The following is a 22,092-nucleotide window of genomic DNA, read 5'->3' on the forward strand; positions in this document are numbered from 1 at the left end:
GAAATTCACTCTCACTTTGCACCAATGAGAAGTCAACCCCCCGACCTTCTACTTTGGAAGGTGAAGTATCATTAGACTGCGACCCTTGTTGGTTTAGATAATATATGCTTTCATATTAATTAATGATTTCAGGCACTCACTAATGTGGGATTTCCCATGGTATTCAAAATTAACCTTAATGTTTGTATTTCATGAATTAGTTGCAGAGCTGCAAACATCACCACATGGTTCTCTTACATTAATTGCCTCTAATTGTCAGCTTTGCACCATTTTTTTTAGTTATGTTGCCTCGTCTCTAACCTCAGAATCAGGTGCTTGCTACCTATGAATTTGTTTCTTGCACAATCTCGTTGTACCAGTACCAAGTAAGTTTCTTCCTCTCAGTATTCGATCTACCATATTTGGAATGAATTCTTTATCTAATTTTAAACCAACAGAACCTGTCAACAATTGGTATTATAGTTGACATAAGAGGTAATTGTAATGGTAAAGTGGAAGATGTTGCTTAATATTCTGATTTTTGCTTGAATAACTCATTTATGCTAATTGTGCGTCTTACGGCAGGGAACTCCATTTGAGATATTTGTGAGCTTACAGATGTTCCTTACGGTCTGATAGCGAGGACCATCATCAGACTGGATGAGACCTGTCGTGAATTTTGTGCAGGAAGATGGAATCCGCCTCTAACGCGATAAAGTGTGATATTGTGTTTTTTGTACATTACTGGGGTGTAAGTCTTGTCATAGGCGGTAGGCGTTTGCGTGTCTTTCCTTCTCGATGTACAGTGAGGGATTTTGAGGAAGAAAATAGCACTACTTTTGTTGTATGATCAATAGCCTGCTGTTCAGCAAGGTCTCTTGGCTGATCTTTATACTATAAACTTACTGACTATTCACTGGTTCATTTTTTTCTATTGTGACTTCTATACACACTCTGCATTATGAAAATACAAACTGTTACATTATTTGGTCCAAATAAAGGTGTTTTAATAGTCTAGGTAAGGTCCTTAAAACCAAATAATAAATAACAAAAAGTGGATATTGTGTCAAGGTGACTGCGAACAAATTTTCTTTGGACAAAAATCCCTTGAATCTGTCTTATTTTTACATACATTATTAGGGTTATGATTTGGCAACTTAATTAGGTGTTTCTCGATTATTCTAAAAAAACTATAATTTGTATGCAAATATTTACCCGTCGCATCAGCAGCTTATATAAATTTAAAGCATTTGCTTAAAAAATGACCCAGGGGCAACTCGAGAACGATTAAGAATATATTGAAATTTCAATATTATTTATTATGCTTTGATAATTTTGTAATTTTAGACCCTTTCAAGACATGACATAATGGTCAATGGTTTTATACCTAATCTTTTTTTCATCCGAATTCAATGTGGGACAAGTCTTCCTTTGTAACATTTTCCTTCACCCAAACCCGCACAATCCGGACGCCCTTCGGGCCGGTCCCTTGGCGTGACACCGGATCTATGATTGGGTATGGCTTTGATACCAACTGTAAAGGGTGAGCGTTTGCCCATTTATCAAAAAATGAGTAGTGCTGCATACTAACCTATTTATACCCAATTACTTTTCCATTTGAATTCGATACGAGACAAGTCTCCCATAATATGTGGCCTCATCGGTGCCATATCTATAGTTTTAAAACTTCTGTATAATCGTTATTTATTTATTTTTCCTGAAGGTATCAGTCCAACTCCAATACGTATAGTCGTATAATCGTATTGGTGCTTGTGAAAGCAAATAAATTTCCTTTCATTTTCAATATAATCACATTTGTACCCTCATGATTTTGACGCGTGGTCGATCGCTCTGGCCGACTGTAGAACTAAAGTCTTATAGCGGTTACAAATTTGAATTTGGACTGTTCATTTAGTTCGTCCTTAGCCGCTGTGGAATCTGCATTCACTCCCACGTTGTGACCACCTGTCAGTGCACTCTCTCCCTGCACAACACATATATTAGTGTAGTGGGCTTTTTTAGTGTTTGTTGAGCATAAATTAGTGTTTTCTTGTGTTGATTTTCCATCTCGTGTTCTCCGCGTCTGTTCTGGTCCCTGTTTCTTGAGGATCATTTCAGCGAGAGGTTTCAATAGCAATCATGAGTAGCCCTGCCGGATGGAACAGTCGAGTAATGTGAGTTTCAGCCATCTTCGGCATTACTGTTTGTTCTTGGTAATCTGAACATTTGATCTTTCCGTTTCTTGATAATCTGAACAGTTTTTTGGTTTCTTTTTGTAGGTTTGAGCGTTATGTTTTTGATTATTTGAGAAAAAGAGACATGCAGGAAACTGCCGAGATTTTTCGTAGAGAGGCAGATCCAACCATCGATCCTAATACTCCTCCCGGTAATGGCATGATAGATTTATTTCCGGTCGTCGTATCAAAATTTCTTCTTCTTTTGATTCGGTTCTTGTTTAATTGTTTGCTGTATCTTTGATTCAACTTGAGGTTTTCGTTTTCTTTTTCCCCTTTTCTTTACTTCTTTATTGGCATGTAATACTATCGATTAGGGTGCGTTTGGAAACATAGGAGACAAAAGAAAAGAAAGGATAGTATTAGTTAGGTGAGAAAGAGAAAAGAAATGAGTCATTCTTGTTTATATAAGATAGAGGAGAGAAAAAAAAAGAAAAAAAAAGAATAACCAAATTAGTATCCTACCCTTGTATATAACTTAGAACTTAAATGGAATAACAAATCTATACATTTATTTGTGGAGGTGACTTTTGGTATTATCAAAATACCACTAAACCACTATGCTATTGTCTCTTTTCCCTCCATTTAACTCACTCAAACACAATTAAAGATTGGTGTACTTTATTTTTATAGAAATAATTGTGCGTTTCTTACTCTTCCACATGCAAACTGAAATATATATATTTTGGACTAAAAATGGACACCACACACAAGAATGTCTATCTTTGCAGTCGTGTTTTTTTTCCTTATTTTTCTGATCCTTGTCAATTTTTTTTAATCGCTTTTATTTATTTATTTCTACCCACAGACACACTCGGATTTTCACATATATAAATATATAATTACATGTTTTCGTGTGTGTGTCTAAATATATATATATATATATATATAGAGAGAGAGCTCTGTATGTTTATTTCATAATGATTAGTGATGAATATGTTTGTTAACATTTCTTGATGAATATGTTTGTTATCATTTCTTGATTCTTCCGCTTTAGTTATCAGTATGTTTCTTTGAGTATAAAACATGAATAAGCATCAAAACCTCTGTCTTGTGATATTTTGTAGTGTGGTGTTTTTTTATTTTTTTTTATTTTTGGAGTTTCAGCAATAGATGTTCCTGATGGTTTTCTACATGAATGGTGGTTGATATTTTATGATATGTTCAAAGCACGACAACAAAATAATCCTGAGCATAATGGGGGTCCTTCCTACACGGTGATTGTTCAATTAATTTTTTTTGTTTTTTTGGCCACTTCTTATTGCAATTACTGATTCTTTTGTTTGTAGTCACATAATATTATTATTGTTATTGTTATTGTTATGTAAATATCTAATCACAGTATTACCTTAACTTGTTCTATTAATAGGGTGAGCAAATGATGATCATGGCGCAACAAGGTGATCCTTCTCCACCCTGGTTGTTATTTTAAAGGGTAAAGTGCAAAAAAAAAAAAATCCTGTTATATAGAAATGTGCAAGAAACACCCGTCCCCATATTTTGAAAATTGTGATAGTCAACTACAGCCAATTTTTTTTATAAAAACCCCAAAATACCCTTAATAAAATTTGGGCATATAAGTGTTTTTTTTATTTTTTATTTTATTTTGTTTTAAGGACATTTTAGATATTTCAGTCTTCAATTTGAGAAAATGTCCTTATTTGCTCAATTTGAAAAACGTATAGGGTTTTTTTAACACCAGGAGGTTTTCACACCTTTTGTATATAACAGATTTTTTATTCTCTCTTTACCCTATTTGAAATTGTTATTCAGACAAGATGTGTACTGTATACACTGTAGTGTCCTTATCTTATCCATGTCTTGTTTTGTAAGAATTTATCATATTTTATTGTCGCATCTGTATCATGTTATGTCCATATCTTGTATATGAATACGTGCCTCATAGAAAAATTGTCATTATTGTATACACTGGGATATTCTTTAAGATACTATTCCCGTGGGAGACTTGCATTTCTAAATCAATAATGCTTGAATGGTTTGATATTGAATTGCATTCTAGTGTGGGTAGTATTGGTGCAAGTAGCCATATGTTCTATTATTATATTGACCAGCCGTGTTGGAGGCCAAATACATCAAATTTACTTTGAGTAGAAAAGCATCATAATTCAACATATTCTTTGTGATTATCGTTGTAGATACGATAAAACGTGTTTTAGATTCTGCTACAACATGTATGCTAAATCAACATTCTTGTTGGTACGGTGTTAATTTTGCATGCTTTTGTTGCTAACTAGATTTACATGTAGGATTGGAGCCAACCACGAGAATCACTGCTAAAAGCCGGTCAAGAAATAAGATTCCATTAATTGCTGTTTTATTTTTTCTCTAGGCAATATACGGTAATGTTCAGCCTAATAAATTAGCTGGATTACGAATGTTAAACTTGGTAATTCGAATAAATTAGTTATTGGGTCATGACCTATATTTGAAAAATGAAGACGTCGTAGTTAAAATCAAAATGAATATTATTTCCAAAGAAGATACTTTTCAAGAAATAACAGGCAACAAATTTGCACGGAGATGTTTTCCCAGAACAAACAGATAGGAAATCTGACGCATTCTTAAATCTGGGAATATTTTAAGAATACCTAACTCATTCTTTTGAATTTTGTGGTGCTACATTGTGAAGGATAAGAAAATTGTGGTATCCCTTTTTTTTTTCGAAACTTGGACACCCATTTTGCCCTTACGGTGACTTGAACTCTCGACCTTCTACTTACAATGTGTAATGATGATACAATTTTCTTCTCTATTTACTAGAGTATCTTTCTGTAGCTTTTTTTAAGTTATTCAGTACCTTATGTTCACTTGTGCAGGTCTCAATCCAATGCCATCGACAGGGGGGCCTTTAATGGTAAGAAACATAGTAAACAAAAATATTTTTATCTTGTATATGGAACAAATAAGCTAAATTTTAATCTGATCACAATGTGGCCTACCGAGCAAATTTTCTAAAGTTTTTCATCATCGACTTCAATAAAAATTGATATCTAGTCCTCCAGACAAACTTTGTTATATAGTTAATCAAGGGATAGGTTGTTCATTTCATGCACCACTAAAAATGTAACATATTGCACCGAATAATGATGTGACCTTCATTATGTACTAAAATGCTATCATTTTATGTGCATGCACATTAGAGTTGCACACTTATATTGTATAAATTATTTTTCATTTTATGTGAATTTATGTTAGAATTGCAAGCCGATCTTAATTTCCTTTTAGTTTTTTTGGCATTTTAGTCTTCTTATTACATTCTTCTTAAAGCCAAACGATCTTAGTTAATTGTGGAACATGTTCCACTATGAAATTTCTATGTTCATGTTGATAAAAGTATCACAATTGATGTTTATCTTGCATTATTTTAATTATCTTGTTTCCTTTTTCAGTAGATTACTAAGATCGTTTCAAAGATGATGAGCATAACAGTAGCACAATTGTTGGGAATGTCCAACAAATTTTGCATTACATTATAGTTGAATTGACATGAATCAGAGCTGTTTAGGACAGGATCCTGTGTTCTTTGATAGAGTATCATAACCTACATTTTAATGATTTATTCTGCCAACTCGCTTTAAATCATTCCTGACTTTTTCCCCCCATTGCCTTGTTATAGTCTGTTAAGTCATTCATCTTGGTGAAAGCTATAAATTAATACTAAAATTTGCAAATCTAGTGGATTTTTTTTTTTTTTTTTTTAAGGTGGCAATAGTTTTGTAATTTCTGTGAACAGATTGGAAGGAGGGTGAACTCAGCATATTCTGAGGACAAAAGCAATGTTGTGCCAATAGCTGCTGATTGTCCTTCAGAAACCTCGTCATCAATTCCCAAGTCCTTGGATGATATTGTTAAACCATCTTCTTCACATTCTAATGATAATAAAGATGAGGGAAGGCGTTCTTCCAATAATTCACTCACACATAATGCTACTTCTAGCACAAATGCTTCAAAAGGTAATTTTATATAGGTTTGGGAGAGATATTTTAGAGTTATGTGATGCAGCTGTTTTCGTGGTTTTTATAGTATATTGCAAATATAGTAATATTAGCATGAAGCTTACAGAACCTATTCATATGAATCCTTGCTTGAAAAGAAGAAAAAAAGAGACGTTTGTTGGAAAATGTATAACTATGAGAATGTACTAAGCATTATCTATTGTACTACATATTCATTTCTCTTGCGCCACCTTCCTTCAAAACCTTTTCTCAAGTCTCAACTTTGTGATAGATTAAGTTGTTTCCTTCTTTTTAGCGTTACCTTCTTTTTAGCTGCATAGTTTTCTTCCATTTAGTGGGATGAGAAAAACTTTTGTATGTGAATATGCTATTTAACTGAATTTTTTTTTTCAACTTAATGAACATGCCAACTCAATTTGTTCCATAATATGTGATTTATTTTTGATGATTTCAACCTCTTTTTTATTTTTTTTTTCATTTTTTTTAGTAGTCTCTTTAAAGCCTTGTCTTTGTTAAATCTGAGGCAATTGTGTAAAGAGATGTAAATTGAGTTAAGACTATATGCAGAGCGCGCGCGCGCGCACACACACATATATGTACATGAGGCAAAACAAAAAAAAATCCCAAAATATGACCTTTTTGTGTGAAACTTGATATTTGTGTATGTGTGCATATAATATTGTTGAGGCCATTTATAATAGGTCGGATGCTTCGTGATCTGATCCAAAGCTTAAGCTATTTGGTAGGGCTAACACCCAATTGATATATACCCAATCACTCTCCCATCTGGAACCAATATAGGACAAACCTCTAACATTTTCTCCCACTTGAACTCGCAACGCCCTCGTTGCGGTTCGGGCCACCCTGCCTACCGGGGTGGGGGACCTAAATACCTTCGGGCCGGGCGCTTGGTGTGACACCGGATCAAGGACTTGGTCTGGCTCTGATACCAACTATTACGGGTCGGGTGCTTTGCGATCCGACCTTAAAGCTTAAGCTAGGTGGGGCCAACACTCAATCCATATATACCCCAATCACTCTCCAATCTGGATCCAATGTAGGACAAACCTCTAACACCATTCCTCTGCAATGTAGGTGGTTGGATGCAAGATGTTGAACTTGGGGTTAGAGCTTTGATTTTGGGAGGTCTTTCGATTCAAGTCTCTATTTTGATATGTTACCTTTTCTATGTCTGTTTTTTTTTTTTTAAATTCATTCTCCGAGGGAGTTGAGGAGGTCGATTTTTGTGGAGTGTGCGAAAGCTTGATATACATTGTTGGGATATTTCTTAAAAGCTTAAATGCCTTTGGAGCTAGTGGATGTTTACCGAATTTGAAGAATCTTTGAAGCAACATAAATTATATTTTCAAAGGCAAAGTTCAAAAAATTTCTAGAAAATTGGTAAACAAAGTTCAAGTGGATGTGCTTCACTTGTATCTTAAATTTAATGGCGGTCATCTGCAAAATTATTTAGCAGATAAACTATATTATATCTCATAAGTTCTAATTCTCTAATAACTAGGATTATCAATTAACCACCAAAGAGTTAAATTCTGAATAATAATTATTGGAGCAAGTGGATATCTATCGAATTGGAAGAATCTTTGAAGCAGCAGAATTTATATTTTCAAAGGTAAAAGTTCAAAAAATTTCTAGAAAATTGGGAAACAAAGTTCAAGTGGATGTGTTTCACTTGTTTCTTAAATTTAATGGCAGTCATCTGCAAAATTATTTAGTAGAATACTGAATAATAATTATTGATCGTTTTGGATTCACGAGATAGATTGTTTCTGTTGTGCATCAGAATAATCAGTTTAACAGGGACCTATTATGTGATGATTTATTTATTGCACTTGCAAGAACCCAAAACATGACCCTTGCGTAATAGACTTTCAGCCCCATTTTGATGAGTTAATGTGCTGGATAATGATCGTATATGCCACTTGAAATCTCTACTTATTTAATTATTCCATTTAGAGAATACATTTTTGGGGTTTTGGGAACTATCTGTTGAGGTCTATTTATTGAAATTTTGTTCACAGTCGGACCAATTGAGGAATTCCTTAGCAAATGGTAAATTAATTATGGTTCCAGCGCAAGCTAATTATAAATTAACTGATTGTTTGGTTTAAGAGAAGATTTCCTAAATGAGTCTCCATTTTTTCCCCCTCCGCTTCCTTTTTGTAAGGACAATCCATTGCATGTTGATTGTTGATAGCCATTGTTCTTTATATATTATAAATTGCTATCTGTCAGGGCGTGGATGGGAGGTCCATTCTTAGGCTCCAATTTAGTGTGATGAATTTTGGTAAATGTTCCAATGAGAGGCAAGAGTTGGATCATAAACATAACATAACTTTTCGTTTTATATTTTCTGAGGAAAGAAATATGCAAGTGAATTACTCGGAAAGAGAATTAAGTTTAGCCATCTTAGCTTTGGTCACATATATTAATTTTCCATTAGTAATGGAAACAATGAGAAATGAATCTTGTTTTCGAACTAAATACTATGGTCCCGCCATGAATTAATCCATGATACCTCACTTGAAGTGAAAATTTGAGTTCAGTCTCTTTCACATTTGTTTGCCTATGTCTTGTTCATACTAGGCTCATTAATTCTAAATTTGTTAAAGGTTATTCCTTACGGCGAAGTTGGAGTTTTTGTATTGCTTCATTTTAATGTTTCTTTTGGAAGCCACATCCTTTTTCCCCATCTTTTAAAAATCTCCAATATAAAACATGGTAACTTTACTTGAGATGCATCTCTATGTTATACTTCTGTTATTTGATTTTTTTCACCAACCGTGGTCATTATTTCTCTTTTTTATCTCCCATTTAGTCACTTAAAGAGATGTGCTCATTATAATTTATTGTGTCATGTGCCCTTCTTGTCTTTAACTGAGCCTTACAGAACTTGAAATAGTCTCTTTTGGATACGAGTCAAATGCACATTGCTCCGACACACTAGGACAAGTGTTGGTCACACCTTGGATAATTTCATATCTGCTGGACACATGGCGGATAAGTGGACATAGGTTAGACATATCATGCATCAATATGTATACACACACACACATATATGGATATCTAAATTTGGAAGAAAAACATACTTAGTATTTATATATCAAATGCAGTTTTACATTTGGAAGGGGAAAAAAAAGAAGCTATTATCATATGTGGCTTCTCTGGTATTAAGAGGGTTTTGAAGATTTCTAAGGGTTAGAGGTTGAGAAATAGAGCCAGACAAGGTTGATATGATTTAAATATGTATAGTAAGTTTTATATAGGACGAATTCGAGTTGACGGTCTCCATTTTAAGGCTATTTCTGAGTTGGATAGAGATGGGCTTGAGATTCCTTTTACTGAAGACGAAGTTCTAAAGGCTTTATCAAGTTGTATTGGGGACAAAGCTTCGGGGCCTGATGGGTTTACTATGCATTTTCTAATGGAAAGTTGGGCGGTAGTGAGAAACGAGGTGATGGGCACATTTCAGGAGTTTCATTCTACTGGCGTCTTTGAGAAATCACTAAATGCCTCATTCATTGCCCTTATCCCTAAGAAGGGAGGCGCTTTTGACATTAAGGATTTTAGACCAATTAGCTTAGTGGGTTGTATTTACAAACTCATGGCTAAGGTGCTTGCTCTAAGGATGAAGGAAGTAATGGATTGGATTATCTCGGATTCCTAGAATGCTTTTGTCGGAGGACGGCAAATTCTAGATTCAGTTCTTATTGCAGGCGAATGTGTGGATTCCAGATTGTGAAGTGGTGTTCCTGGAGTTTTATGCAAACTTGATATTGAGAAAGCGTATGATCATGTGAATTGGAATTTCCTACTATATTTGTTACAAAGAACGGGGTTTGGAAATAGATGGAGGAAATGGATTGAGACATGTCTTTCGTCTGTCAAGTTCTCAGTTCTTGTGAACGGATCTCCCCCTGGTTTTTTTGGGTGTACTCGGGGTTTAAGACAAGGAGATCCTTTGTCGTCTTTCCTTTTTCTAATTATTATGGAGGGCTTAAACAGACTTATGCGAAGGGCAGAGGATCTTGGTCTTATTAAGGGCTTTAGGGTGGGAAGAGATTTAGTCCATCAGGTGGAGATATCTCATGTACTTTTTGCGGACGATACCTTGGTTTTCTGTGATGGTGATGTGTCTCAACTTAGATATTTGAGGTGCATCCTGGCTTGTTTTCAAGCGGTTTCCAAGCTGAAGGTCAACATGGCTAAGAGCGTGCTTGTCCCGGTAGGGAATGTTCATGATATTTCTTCTTTAGCTGCAGTCCTTGGGTGTAGGGTGAGTTCTTTTCCCATTTCTTATTTGGGTTTGCCATTAGGGGTTTCTTCCAGGAGAATGGGGAGTTGGGATCCTGTGATTGACAGGTATGCAAAGAGATTGGCAGGATGGAAAAAGCAATACTTGTCTAAGGGGGGTAAAGTTACTCTTTTAAAGAGCACTTTATCAAGCCTTCCCACATATTTTTTATCTATGTTCTAAATTCTATGCTCCGTTGCTGATAGGATTGAAAAAATTCAAAGGGATTTCCTTTAGGGCGAAAGGGGAAAAAGAGTTTAAGTATTGCCTTGTCAGATGGGAGCAAGTTTGCAAGCCCATGAAGTTGAGTGGTCTTGGTATTAAAAGATTGGTTCCTTTTAATGAAGCTCTCCTGGGTAAATGGTTGTGGAGATACGAGAGGGAAAGACATCGTCTTTAGTGAAGGCGAGTCTCATGTCGGTTTGGGGAAGAGATTGGTGGCTGGTCTACCCGTCCGGTTTCTCTTGTGGGAGGAGTCAAGGTGTGGAAATCCATTCGGAAGGGATGGGATGTCTTCTCTTCTCATATTAGATTCAAAGTTCATGACGGTAGATGCATTCGTTTCTGGGAAGATCTTTGGTGTGGTGATCAGCCATTATCTCGTACTTTTCCTAGATTATATAGTATTACAGTTGACAGACACGACTATGTAGCTGACTGTAATCGGCTTGATAGTGGTGGGATTACGTGGGACGTGCACTTTCGGCGCTTCTTTCAGGATTGGGAGTTGGACGAGGTATGTGTTCTTCTGGATCAGTTGTATCGGCAGGAGGGAGTTGGCAGTGGTTGTGACGATCTGACATGGATTCCCTCTTCCCATGGTCGTTTCGAAGTGCAATCTTTGTTCTTATGTCTATCTCATTTTGATAGCCTTGACTTTCTGTGGAAGACCATTTGGCGTTCTATGGCTCCAATTAGGGTGGCGTTCTTTGTATGGACCGCTATATGGGCTAAGATACTGACGATTGATAATTTGAGGAAGAGGGGGAATTGTTTTGTTAATTGGTGTTGCCTATGCAAGCAAGATGGTGAGTCAATTGATCATATCCTCATGCATTGCCCCGTGGCACGCGACTGTTGGAATCTTATTCTTGGGTTGTTTAGCATGCGTTGGGCAATGCCACATTCTTCTAAGGATTTGATTCATGCTTAGAGAGGATGTCGTGTGAGAAGAGGTGTACGCGATTATTGGAGAATTGTCCCACATTGCTTTTGGTGGTGCATCTGAAATGAGAGAAATAGTAGAATGTTCGAAGGGAAGGAGTCATCTACGGCGACGCTGAAACTTTATATATTCGTTCTCTTTTTAATTATGTGAAGAGGAGTTCTTGCTCCTCTTCCGATGATTTAATTATTTTTTTGGATTCTTTGGGGCCTTAGCCCTCGGTTCCAATTTTGTATAAGGGACGCATTCCCCTTTTGAACACCTTTTTATTTATTTCTTACTTATCAAAAAAAAAAAAAAAAAATTACATAAGTTATTTAAGAGGAGGATGTCAATGGAGAAGTTGTTGGAGTAAGACGTTGTTGGAGTAAGACCTGTTATTTTTTGCATTAGATAAATTATGTGTTTTATTCGTTCATGTCTTCTTACCGTGTCCATAACCATTTTTTAGGATTTGTTGGCCTTAATGTGGTAGCTGAAAAAAAATGCTTTGTTGAGTTAGAGAATATAAGTCATGGCAATGTCCATACAACGTTGATTGAATAACACAATCACTTCATCAATCAGTTAGTTTCATTGCCTACTTGTCTAGCATGAAAGTTCTCTTGTTGACCATTCTATATCACACCACTAAACCACTTGTATACCATAGTTTGAACTTATATGCTTTAGTTGATATTCCGAATAATCCATCAAAATCTAAAATTATAAGAACAACTAAACTTGAAACCACACCCATTCTCTTCCCGACTCCAAAATATTTATTGCAATCACTTTGTATCGACTATAGTTCTTTTTGCCTTCTCCTTATCTCTTTGGCTTCTCTAACTTCAATCAGAATACTTTCCTTATCTTGTTCTCCATTAATCTAAGAATATATTGATTTTAGGTCTATTTTTTCATCTATTGATCCATCTTAACAACTCATTTGTCTACCTTCATTTGAATAATTAGATCTTACTTTTAAAAAGATCTTGTTTCACTATTGATAAGGGAGTAAGAACCATTACTTAATGCTATTGATCTTACTATCCATTTGTTTATGTTATTACTTAATGCTATTGATCTTACTATCCATTTGTTTAAAGATATTGACGTAATGAGTTTAATATTCTGAAATCTTCTTAGAACTGTATGGTACATAATGGAGTATGTGTACCAAAATTTGTCAGGGAATTAAGTCTCCCTTGGTATATAGTATTGTATGAACTCTTTTCACTTTATAGTGTAGAGACAATGACAATGACAATGAAAGTGGTATTAATCAATCCAATTTTGGTACTTTACATAATGATAAATCGATATTTTTCTGGAAACTGATATTAAATATTTTGGTACTGAACTGAAGAGATAGAACAAGAAAACAATGCTTCCATAATAATCTATTGACTACAAAAGATGATGATGTGATGGCAAAAGGCTGTTTATAAAGGTTTGGCCATGTGGTTGCGTATGACAAAGTCCATTGCGTGCATGAGTAAGGGCTAAGGATTGTTTTGGTCATTGCGTATTGTTTGTTGGATTAACGGTGGAAATTGTTTTGTGGAGCAAACCCAAGTAGTTCTGATATAAGGCTTTGTCGTATAGGATGCGAGTCATTATTGAATAATTTGCATAGAAGCATTTTTGTATGTAGAAGATTTTTGTCGTTCTATAGACACTAAATCTGTTTGGAAACAATTTTAATGTATATTTAAGAAATCCAAATTAAATGAGTTATATAAAGTTTACCAACATGCTTTCTTAATGACAAAATTGATCAACGCATTGCTAAAAAGGAAGGATGCTATTGCCTATAATTGGAATGCCGGCAACTTGCCATCTTATAACAATCACAAATGCCTAGTTGTATACACACGATTGACAAACATATATGCACAATCCTTAAACAAGCACTTGTTGTTGGTAATGTGAATCCTTCTTCCCCAATTCATTTATGTAATTGATGGCTCGATTAAATCTAGCATAATCACGTCCTTTATAGTACCCACATTTTTTCTTACTCTTGTCTTTTTGTTATCTTCAATTGAATCATATTGGTCTATGATGCACGTAGCTAAACCATTTTAAATATTTTCCTCATATAATCTTCAATATTTTTTCACAAAAGACGTCTTTCTTGTTTAAGCTTTTGTTGGATTCTCACTCATCCATCTCAAATTTTTTTTTTTTCTCTTTGGCTACATCATTTCTAACACACTATCTCTTTACTATCCAACATTATGGATTCTAAAGCATAGCTGGTCTTGTAACCAAGGTTTTTTTAACTACGTAGAGTTCAAGGCTGTTAGGCTCGGGATTCCATGTACAATAAATGGAGGGATCTATAGGATTGGATCGAGGATCGTAAATTCTAACTAATTAGCTCGTAAACAAGTATCTTTTTAAAATAAATAATAAACATATAAAAATACTACTACAAACATGCATCTAAGGGGTTGGAAAGTGTAGCTCAAGAGGGCTCTCACACCATAAAGTAAACATAAAAAGAATTGGGAATATGGGAGTTCAATTTGATCCACAATCCCAAATTAGAAACTAGAAATTGCACCATAAGTTCATATATCCCACTAATCACCATAGTTGGCTCATGTCCATTGGAAGTCCATATCTTGTGGCCTGCAAGTCAGCAGTCCACTGCGCAAGCTGAGCTAATAACCTCTTAATATTAATGCAATTAGAAGTTTCGTTGGAGCTCTCTGGACGTAGTTGGACCTCATCGGATGTAAGCGGAGTCACCGGAAGTTGCCGAAATGCCAAATTACTGTTTCAAAAGGCACACAGAAAGTAACCTTTGGAGCCCTAGAATCTGATTTTGTACTCTTAAAAATATTTTTGTTCTTTTATATTTTTTAATTGCAATTAGGCTAAAAGAGTTAGGTTTTATCCTATTTCTTTATCTAGAATGGGCTGTTGGCGATTAGTGGGACGTACAGTCCTATATGATTCTGTGATCCTATTGTGATCCTGCCTTCAATCAATATTTAATGTGATTCCAATAAATTTGTCAACTTGGAATTGTGTATGATCCTACTCTCTAGATCACAATTTTAACCACTATGGTAGAGTTGACATTACATAACGATCAACATAGCATTGTATTTGTCAATACAACTTTGTGCTAATAGTGCATAACCATGGGTTCAAAAATCTCTTTTCACCCTTCTTTTTCAATTTTTCTTCTTCTTGTAGCAAACACACATTCCTCCAAACACAGGGTGAAACTTACGTCTAGCCATTAAAACTCAACATTCACAAGATTTAGGCCTAAATCTTGAGTCAAAGCCTTCTGACCCTTGAAGTAATTAGTCCGTTCTTCAATTAATTTTTGAATTATTATTTTTTTTTTTTCACTTGTATGACAAACTTTACTTTGTTTATGTAATATGTGGATTTCATTTCTTTCGTATAAAGCGCTTCTAGAATGTTGTTTTAACATGTTTTATTTGGTAACTTTTTATATATTAGTGTATTTATGGCCATAAATAAGTGAAAATTACAAATTAGCAAGCTTTCACAGCAGATAACAACTTAAAATTCAATGTATAGGATTTTACTCATATTAAATCACCTTTAAGTTTTCAGCAAAATAAACTAAAAACTATCAAAACCCAACATTTTTTGGAGTGTGTTGTTAAAAGTTGCATATCATTGTATTCTGGGCCAAGGTATGTATCGTAAAAAAGTTTCACGACCATGACCGGAGCCTCAGTTAGTGGAAATTAAAAAAGTTTCACTACAATCGTGTGCACGTCTTCAAATCTTGCTTGTAACTGCCTTATAGAACTTTTCCATCAAGTCAGTCAGTGTAGAACTTTTCACAATACTCTAGATTGCTAGAGTATTATAGATAAAAGTTAGCGGAAATTGTGACTCTTTGGCATACCACTACCGATTTTCATCATTTACCCTCTATATTACTTCTAGTTTTACTCAAATTGCAAAGTAGTAAATAGACATAAGGACCTAAGGCTTGGAATACCTTCAGAAAAGAAAGGTCCTATAAAGAAATAAAAAATGTCCCTTTGGAACTTCTTGCTTATAAAGTTGCTGATATAGATTACAAGTCCCAAGGCTACTAATTGTTTAGCTTCCTTTTTTTAGTTTAAATATAAAGATTAGCTCTGGATCAAATCGTCAATTTCCTATGCCTATAGATTTTCCAAACGATGACCTAGGTTAAATATTAATACTTGTAACCATTATAGTCGGGATTTGGATAGTAAGGTTTGAAATTGTGTGTTTTCAATTTAAGCTAATTTCAGTGTTCTCAAAAATCAACATAAGGACAGCGACGATCTAGGATAAATAGTGATCCGTCCCACTCAGCCCCCACTTTTTCAGAATTTTAGACTTCATTACCACAAATCAGATAATCAGAATATTTTATCTACATTTGATCATTAATGGAAATTCCCTAGGCATAATTAGATTTTTCAAAAGCTTAGGAATGCGATTTTTCCCCTCTCCTGCCGTATAGTGTAATTATGAAAGACAAGTTCCATATCAATCCTGTTACCTATGGATGTACCAAACCACAACCTAGGTTAATATTTGTAACCAGCACATGGATTTGAATACGAGCATAGTGATAGTGCAGTTTTCATGCTATGCTAATACCAAAGCTACTTGGAATCAATAGGCAGCATCAGAAAGGAAGTCTCTGAAGAGGGTAATTATCTGTGTTGCCTTTTTTTTTTTTTCTTTCAAATACCTCTCTACCTTAAAGTCAGAAAATTCATATGATACCTGCCTTAGTTTTAACGGACTGTACAAATGCAAAATGGAGGGAAAATGTAAGTCCAGAGAGATAGGGAGCAACCAAGTTGATTCCACAACCTTTACTATTTCCAATGGGCACAATCTTACATCTGTTATCCAGATCAGAAAGGAAGGCTCTGAAGGGGGTATTTCTTTATGTTGTCCTTTTGTTTGTTTTTTTTTTTTTTTTTAAATATATATATATATATATATAGACACTTTTCTACCTTAAGTCAGAATATTCATGATACCTGCCTTAGTTTTGTCGGTCTGTAAATGCAATATAGAGGAGAAATACAAGTTCAGAGGGATAGGGATCAACCAAGTTGATTCCACAAGCTTTGCTATTCCTGGTGGGCACTATGAATTGCTTTCCGGAAAAGTTTTTGCAATTTATTTTTTCTGCAAGAAAGATCATTATTCAATTTCAATTGTGTGGATATTATATAAGGGAAAATCATTATTATAAGTTACTTGATAGGTACTTATCAAAAAAAAAAAAAAAGTTACTTAATAGGCATTCTATATATAATCGTTTAGCATTTTACAGGTTTTTTTTTGTTCGTTTTCTTTTTGACATGGATCTTCCACCACACTGATTTTCTTGATGGTTCTGATTATGTTTTACTAAAAACTAATTGCAGATACAATAGTTTTGGAAGGCACTTTTGTCAAATACAAATTTCACAATTTCAAGCTCCTCATATCGGCATTAGTTGGGGTCCAAGTGTTTATTCCTTGTCAGGTATTATTTTCTCTATCAGTTGCTTTTTACAAGAAATTGTATGTCCACTTCTAGTTCAATTTTCTCAGTTGAATATGTAGTGCAAGTATTCACATAGATAAAAGTGAACTTTGAAAGTGTGTTTTTACATACCTGCTTGTATCTGTACAAATCTTTAATTTATGTACTTCATATGCAAAGTTATTCTATTATTCAAACGTATAATCTCTGAATTAAACCACTAAAGCCTTGGCTTGAGTGGTATGTTTCTCCACCTCTTCAAAGGAGAGGTTCCATGTTCAAGCCATAGTGGGGGCATTAGTACGAGTATATTTACCTATCAACAGTAAGAATAATTGCTGATTTTTTTCCCTCATAATTCAACTTGCTTGTATACTGGCTTTCCACGTTACTTCTAATATATGAAGGCTAAGAGGCATGTTAGACAATAGAATGTTATTGAAGTCGACTTCACAAATATCTCTTGAATATATGTCAATTATGCTTTTCTTTTTCTTAAAGTAAAAGCTAAGGGTACTACTAAAAGATGAATGTTCTATGGCTTCATTCAAAAAGTTCCCTGAGCAATCCGGCTTGCTTTATACTGCTGTTTGGCTTCATTCAAAAAGTTCCCTTTTTGTCCTACCATACTCCCACCCTAAATTCCAGGCAATAGCTTCCCTCTTACTTATTTCCCCTGATTCTGGATTTAACTTTCTAAAAGATAAGGTGGACTAGTAGCTTCATTATGTTAAATTTTGGTGGTAAGATGTATCTAAAAGAAATTAAAGTACACCACTCTTTGTGAGCATAAATTGAACCTCTCTCATGCTCTGAATGAAAATTAAGGTTTCCTCGTGCACTTGTTTTAATGAAGTAAACAATGATTTATCCTTGTGTCAATTGTCAACATATTTACAATAGTCCTCTTCTTACACATGTTTCACGACATCTTTAGTATTAGGCCTGCTCTGTCATCATTAATAACGTGTGGTGCTCTCAATAAAACTAAAAGCGTGTGTTTCTGAGGTTTTGACTTGTTTCGAATTGCTACCCAATTGCCTCGTGTAGTAACAATGGCTTAATATTTTTAGGAGACATGTCATGGTGTTGGATGACATTGTTGGAAGATTCAATTATGTTGTTTAATTTTACAGATCCAGCAATTTCTATCCATGAACAGTTGTGACTTTCCTTTTGACTATTCCTGTAAGCTTGTAAATTATGAGTTATAAAAGGTTAGAAGGTCAAACCTGAACTTCTGCGAAGGTGTTGTATTTGTGTTGGACACGACACTTCATAGACACACCTAGACATGTGCCCGATTCCTCACACGGCCATGTCCATAATTTAAAAATATTTTTTATAATTTTGGACTCTTGGCTGACACATCTTGGGCACTTGCTTAACACATTATGGACACTCAATCAACACATTCCACACTATCAGACAAAGACTTGTTTATCCTAGAAACGACGTTATGAATATACATCAAAGTGCTCAACCTCTCTTCTTTAAAAAGTTGACATTGAGCACGTCACAGTATGTAATGAATAAAAACATAACCGTAGTGGCAAAATAAGAGAGTAATATCATATATAATATAATTCTTTTTATATTCAAAATTCTTTTAGAGTGATATCATATACTATTATTATTTTTTTATATTCGTAAAATTTTATCCTCTGAGTTATTAACTTTAGTATAGAAATTATAAATTAGTTAAATCCCCACAATTGTCTTAATCAATAGGATTGGTCGATTTGATACATTTGCCATCATTTGTTTGCCATGATAATAGTTTTCTGATTGCTTTTGCTAGTTTTCATTTTATGAATAAAATTTTTATCCTAGTGTTCTTGTATATCTTATAGACTTGCAGAGTTTAAACAAGTAATGATTCTTATTACTGTAATGATTGAGCTTCCAGATTGGCTTCTTTCATCACAGTCTTGCTTTTCCAATTCTATTTTAAATTCCATCACTTACATCTAGTGGTTAAGTCATTAAGAGAACTTATTTCATTGCATAGAAAAATTCATTGTGTGTTATTGAATTTGAATCTTACTTCTCATTACTTCGGTGATATTTTTAAGGTGGCCTAAAAGAAGGGTTGAAGAAGTTTGTAAAAGACATGACTGCCTATGTTGAAATCTTTTAATGCAGAAATTACCAAACCCCACAACTAAACAGACTCTTGAATCAATTGTTTTGGGAGTTAAAGATCATATTTGCAAGGCGCTGAAAGAATCAAAGAAATATGTTACTCATCTTTATCATCATGAGATTTGAGATTAGCATCCCGGACATATGAATTGGCTATGAAGCTTCTAAAGGAAAATATTAATATCTGGAACACTTGTGCTGCTCTCTTAAAAATATAATTGGTTCTTATGCTTCCCGGTTGATCTCAATTGTGATTTGACCCGAATGATTATCTGATTGTCAACCAAAGCAAGCAAGTACACGGATCTCAAATTCTTGGAGACAATAGATCACCCATGATTAGGTGCAATATTTTCCTCTCAACGTCGCATGAACTGATGAACCTATTTCTTAAAAGAACTATATCATCAGAGCCGTGTGGAGGACAGGGTATTTCTGAAGCACATGCAAGTGGTTCTTGTTGGATTTTAGATCATGTCAAATCTGGGAGGAATTTGCTCAGTTTTATTAAAGACCATCCTGTTGGTGGTGTTGGATTTCCTCGTGTGGTCAACTGAATTCACACCGAGTCTAATGCCTAATCATTTGTTCATTCATCTCATGGTGTCCCTTTGGAGTAGGATCTCGTTATTGCCTCAAGAGAAGAAATGTAGTTATGCTTAGAGTTCATCGTTTGCCATGCAATACATATCTCTTGTTCAGAATTTTACATTGGAAACATGCATTGCTGGAGGAGCCGTTGGATCAATTGTGGGATTTGTCTCTTTCCTAAAGATCTTTGCAGTTTCATGCGTATCTTCTAGAATAATCAAAAAGATAACGCTCAAAGATTGCTTGAGTTCCTATCTGATAGGGCTGATCGTGACTGCTATTGAACTTCTCACTTTGCATCTGCGATCTTTAAGAATGTAACCAACACAGAGTTGAAAGGATTCATGGATGGTTCACTGGCATAACAAAGGTTGATGTTTCATCTATCACTCTGATATTGGAATCTTAATGTTTTGACTTAGAATTGAGATAGCATTCCTGCAACCACTACCTGGAACCTTGGTTGTGGTTGTGGTTGTGGTTGTGGTTATGGTGTCACAGTCCTGATTTAAGTGGGTTGAGACAATTTTTTTTTTCCTATTTGAAACTCACACACTCACTTTTCCCCAATGGGGACTCAACCCTGGACCTTCTACTTTGGAAGGTGAAGTATCATCACCAGTCCTACAACTGTTGTTCGTTAGATAGTATAGTATTCTCTATGCTTTCATATTAACTAATTATTTCGAGAGTTTTGGGCAAGCACTAATGTGCGATTTCGCATGGTATTCAATATTGATTTATGTTTGTATTTCATGAATTAGTTGCAGATTAATTGCCTTTAATTGGCTGCCTTGCAGCATTTTTTTTTTTTTTTTTGTTATGTTGCCTTGTCTCTTAACTTCAGAATCAGGTGCATGTGGGCTATGAATTGGTTCTTGCACAATCACATTGTACCAACACCATGTAAGTTTCTTCCTCTCCGCATTCGATCTACCATATTTGGAATGAGAACTCTTTAACAGCAATTTCAAACCAACAGAACACGTCAACAATTGGTATTATGGTTGAGACAGGAGGTAATTATAACGGTAAAGTGGAATATGTTGCTTATTATTCCGATCTTTTTTTTTCCCCTTCCTAATCAGGGGATATCTGTTTACTACTTCAAGTAGAAGTTGTTGATGAGCTATAATAATAATATTATGAGCCTTTCTGTGTATAACAGATCTAGCCAGGGTAATTATGAGTTAGATTACTTCTATGTTCTGTTACAGGTAAGCATCAAAGCATGCAAGGAAAAATGACTAGCTGTAGCCTGTCTTTGTGAAGATGATATATACCTTTGGTGGAAGCTGAACCGGCTATGATCTTCACATTTGATTCTTGTTAGATCTCAAAGCCCAATACTACTCCAATCACCATCCAATTTTATGTCCATCTGCCAATGTCTTGGTCTGGTGGAGTTCATAATTTACTGAGGTAAGTGTGTCTTCTCAACTGAGCACTAATTTGTATCCATTTTGTTTTATTCGCTTGCCTAATTTTTTTTTTTTTTTCTTAGTTGGTACTCACACATACATGCCTCCACTTAGGCTCAAACCTCTGATACCGTTAGGCCACGGCGTGTTGGTCTCTCCTAACTAAATTGTGACTTCTGATGTGTCAGGAGTTATATAATAAACCAATCTGCTCCTACTGCTCCAACCATAGAATGGCCAGTAGAAGATTTGATCTCTTTAACCACCTCTGCAAATTGAACGCGCATCTCGCATGATCCAAGTGAAATTATAAATCCAATTGACCTTCCAAATTGTTGCAATTAATTCACCTGGGAATTCAAGTTTTCAGATTTAGAACAAAGATGCTGTTGGATGGACTCTGCTTAGTCTTATGCTTCATGTATCCAAACTTCATTTTGCGATCTCTTTAGTACTTCCTCTGCCAAGAAGCAGGCAAGTGAAGCATTAGGCTTTTGTCTCAGCTGCTAGTCTTATTATGCTTCTTACCCACAGGAGTTGAGAATTATTGTCGGTCAAATTTTGAAATTTTTTGCATCTAATAGCAGCAGTCGTTCTGTTTATATGTCTACTTGAATTGTGATTTTCAGTTATTTTTTCCAGAAGATATAATAGAGATTGCGGGGCAGAAAGAAATGGTGAACAAATGGTCACACAGCATCTCCAAGAAGAAGAGAGATTATTCTTCTTTTTACATGTATGTCCTGCTAGTGTATAAGC

At 34.9% G+C, this 22,092-nt stretch overlaps 1 protein-coding gene across 1 annotated transcript; it reads left to right on the plus strand.

The window, feature by feature from the left end:
* Positions 1-1,826: 1,826 nt before the first annotated feature.
* Positions 1,827-22,069, plus strand: LOC132269377 (transcriptional corepressor LEUNIG_HOMOLOG-like). Its single transcript, XM_059770555.1, has 8 exons — positions 1,827-2,153; positions 2,259-2,365; positions 3,321-3,430; positions 3,583-3,613; positions 5,051-5,088; positions 5,968-6,187; positions 17,076-17,176; positions 19,252-22,069. The coding sequence occupies exons 1-8, from the start codon at positions 2,119-2,121 to the stop codon at positions 19,258-19,260; spliced, it is 651 nt and encodes a 216-aa protein (XP_059626538.1). The 5' UTR covers positions 1,827-2,118; the 3' UTR covers positions 19,261-22,069.
* Positions 22,070-22,092: the final 23 nt, after the last annotated feature.

Source organism: Cornus florida, unplaced genomic scaffold (genome assembly GCF_030987335.1).
Source record: "Cornus florida cultivar Cherokee Brave unplaced genomic scaffold, ASM3098733v1 CherokeeBrave_3.0.0_Hap2_Chr08, whole genome shotgun sequence".
In the NCBI taxonomy this organism is placed as follows: domain Eukaryota; kingdom Viridiplantae; phylum Streptophyta; class Magnoliopsida; order Cornales; family Cornaceae; genus Cornus; species Cornus florida.

Coding starts and splice junctions, on each gene's coding strand:
- LOC132269377 (XM_059770555.1), top strand. CDS start 2,119: ATGAGTAGCCCTGCCGGATGGAACAGTCGAGTAAT. Junction 2,154..2,258: donor GGATGGAACAGTCGAGTAAT/GTGAGTTTCAGC, acceptor TTCTTTTTGTAG/GTTTGAGCGTTATGTTTTTG. Junction 2,366..3,320: donor CGATCCTAATACTCCTCCCG/GTAATGGCATGA, acceptor TTGGAGTTTCAG/CAATAGATGTTCCTGATGGT.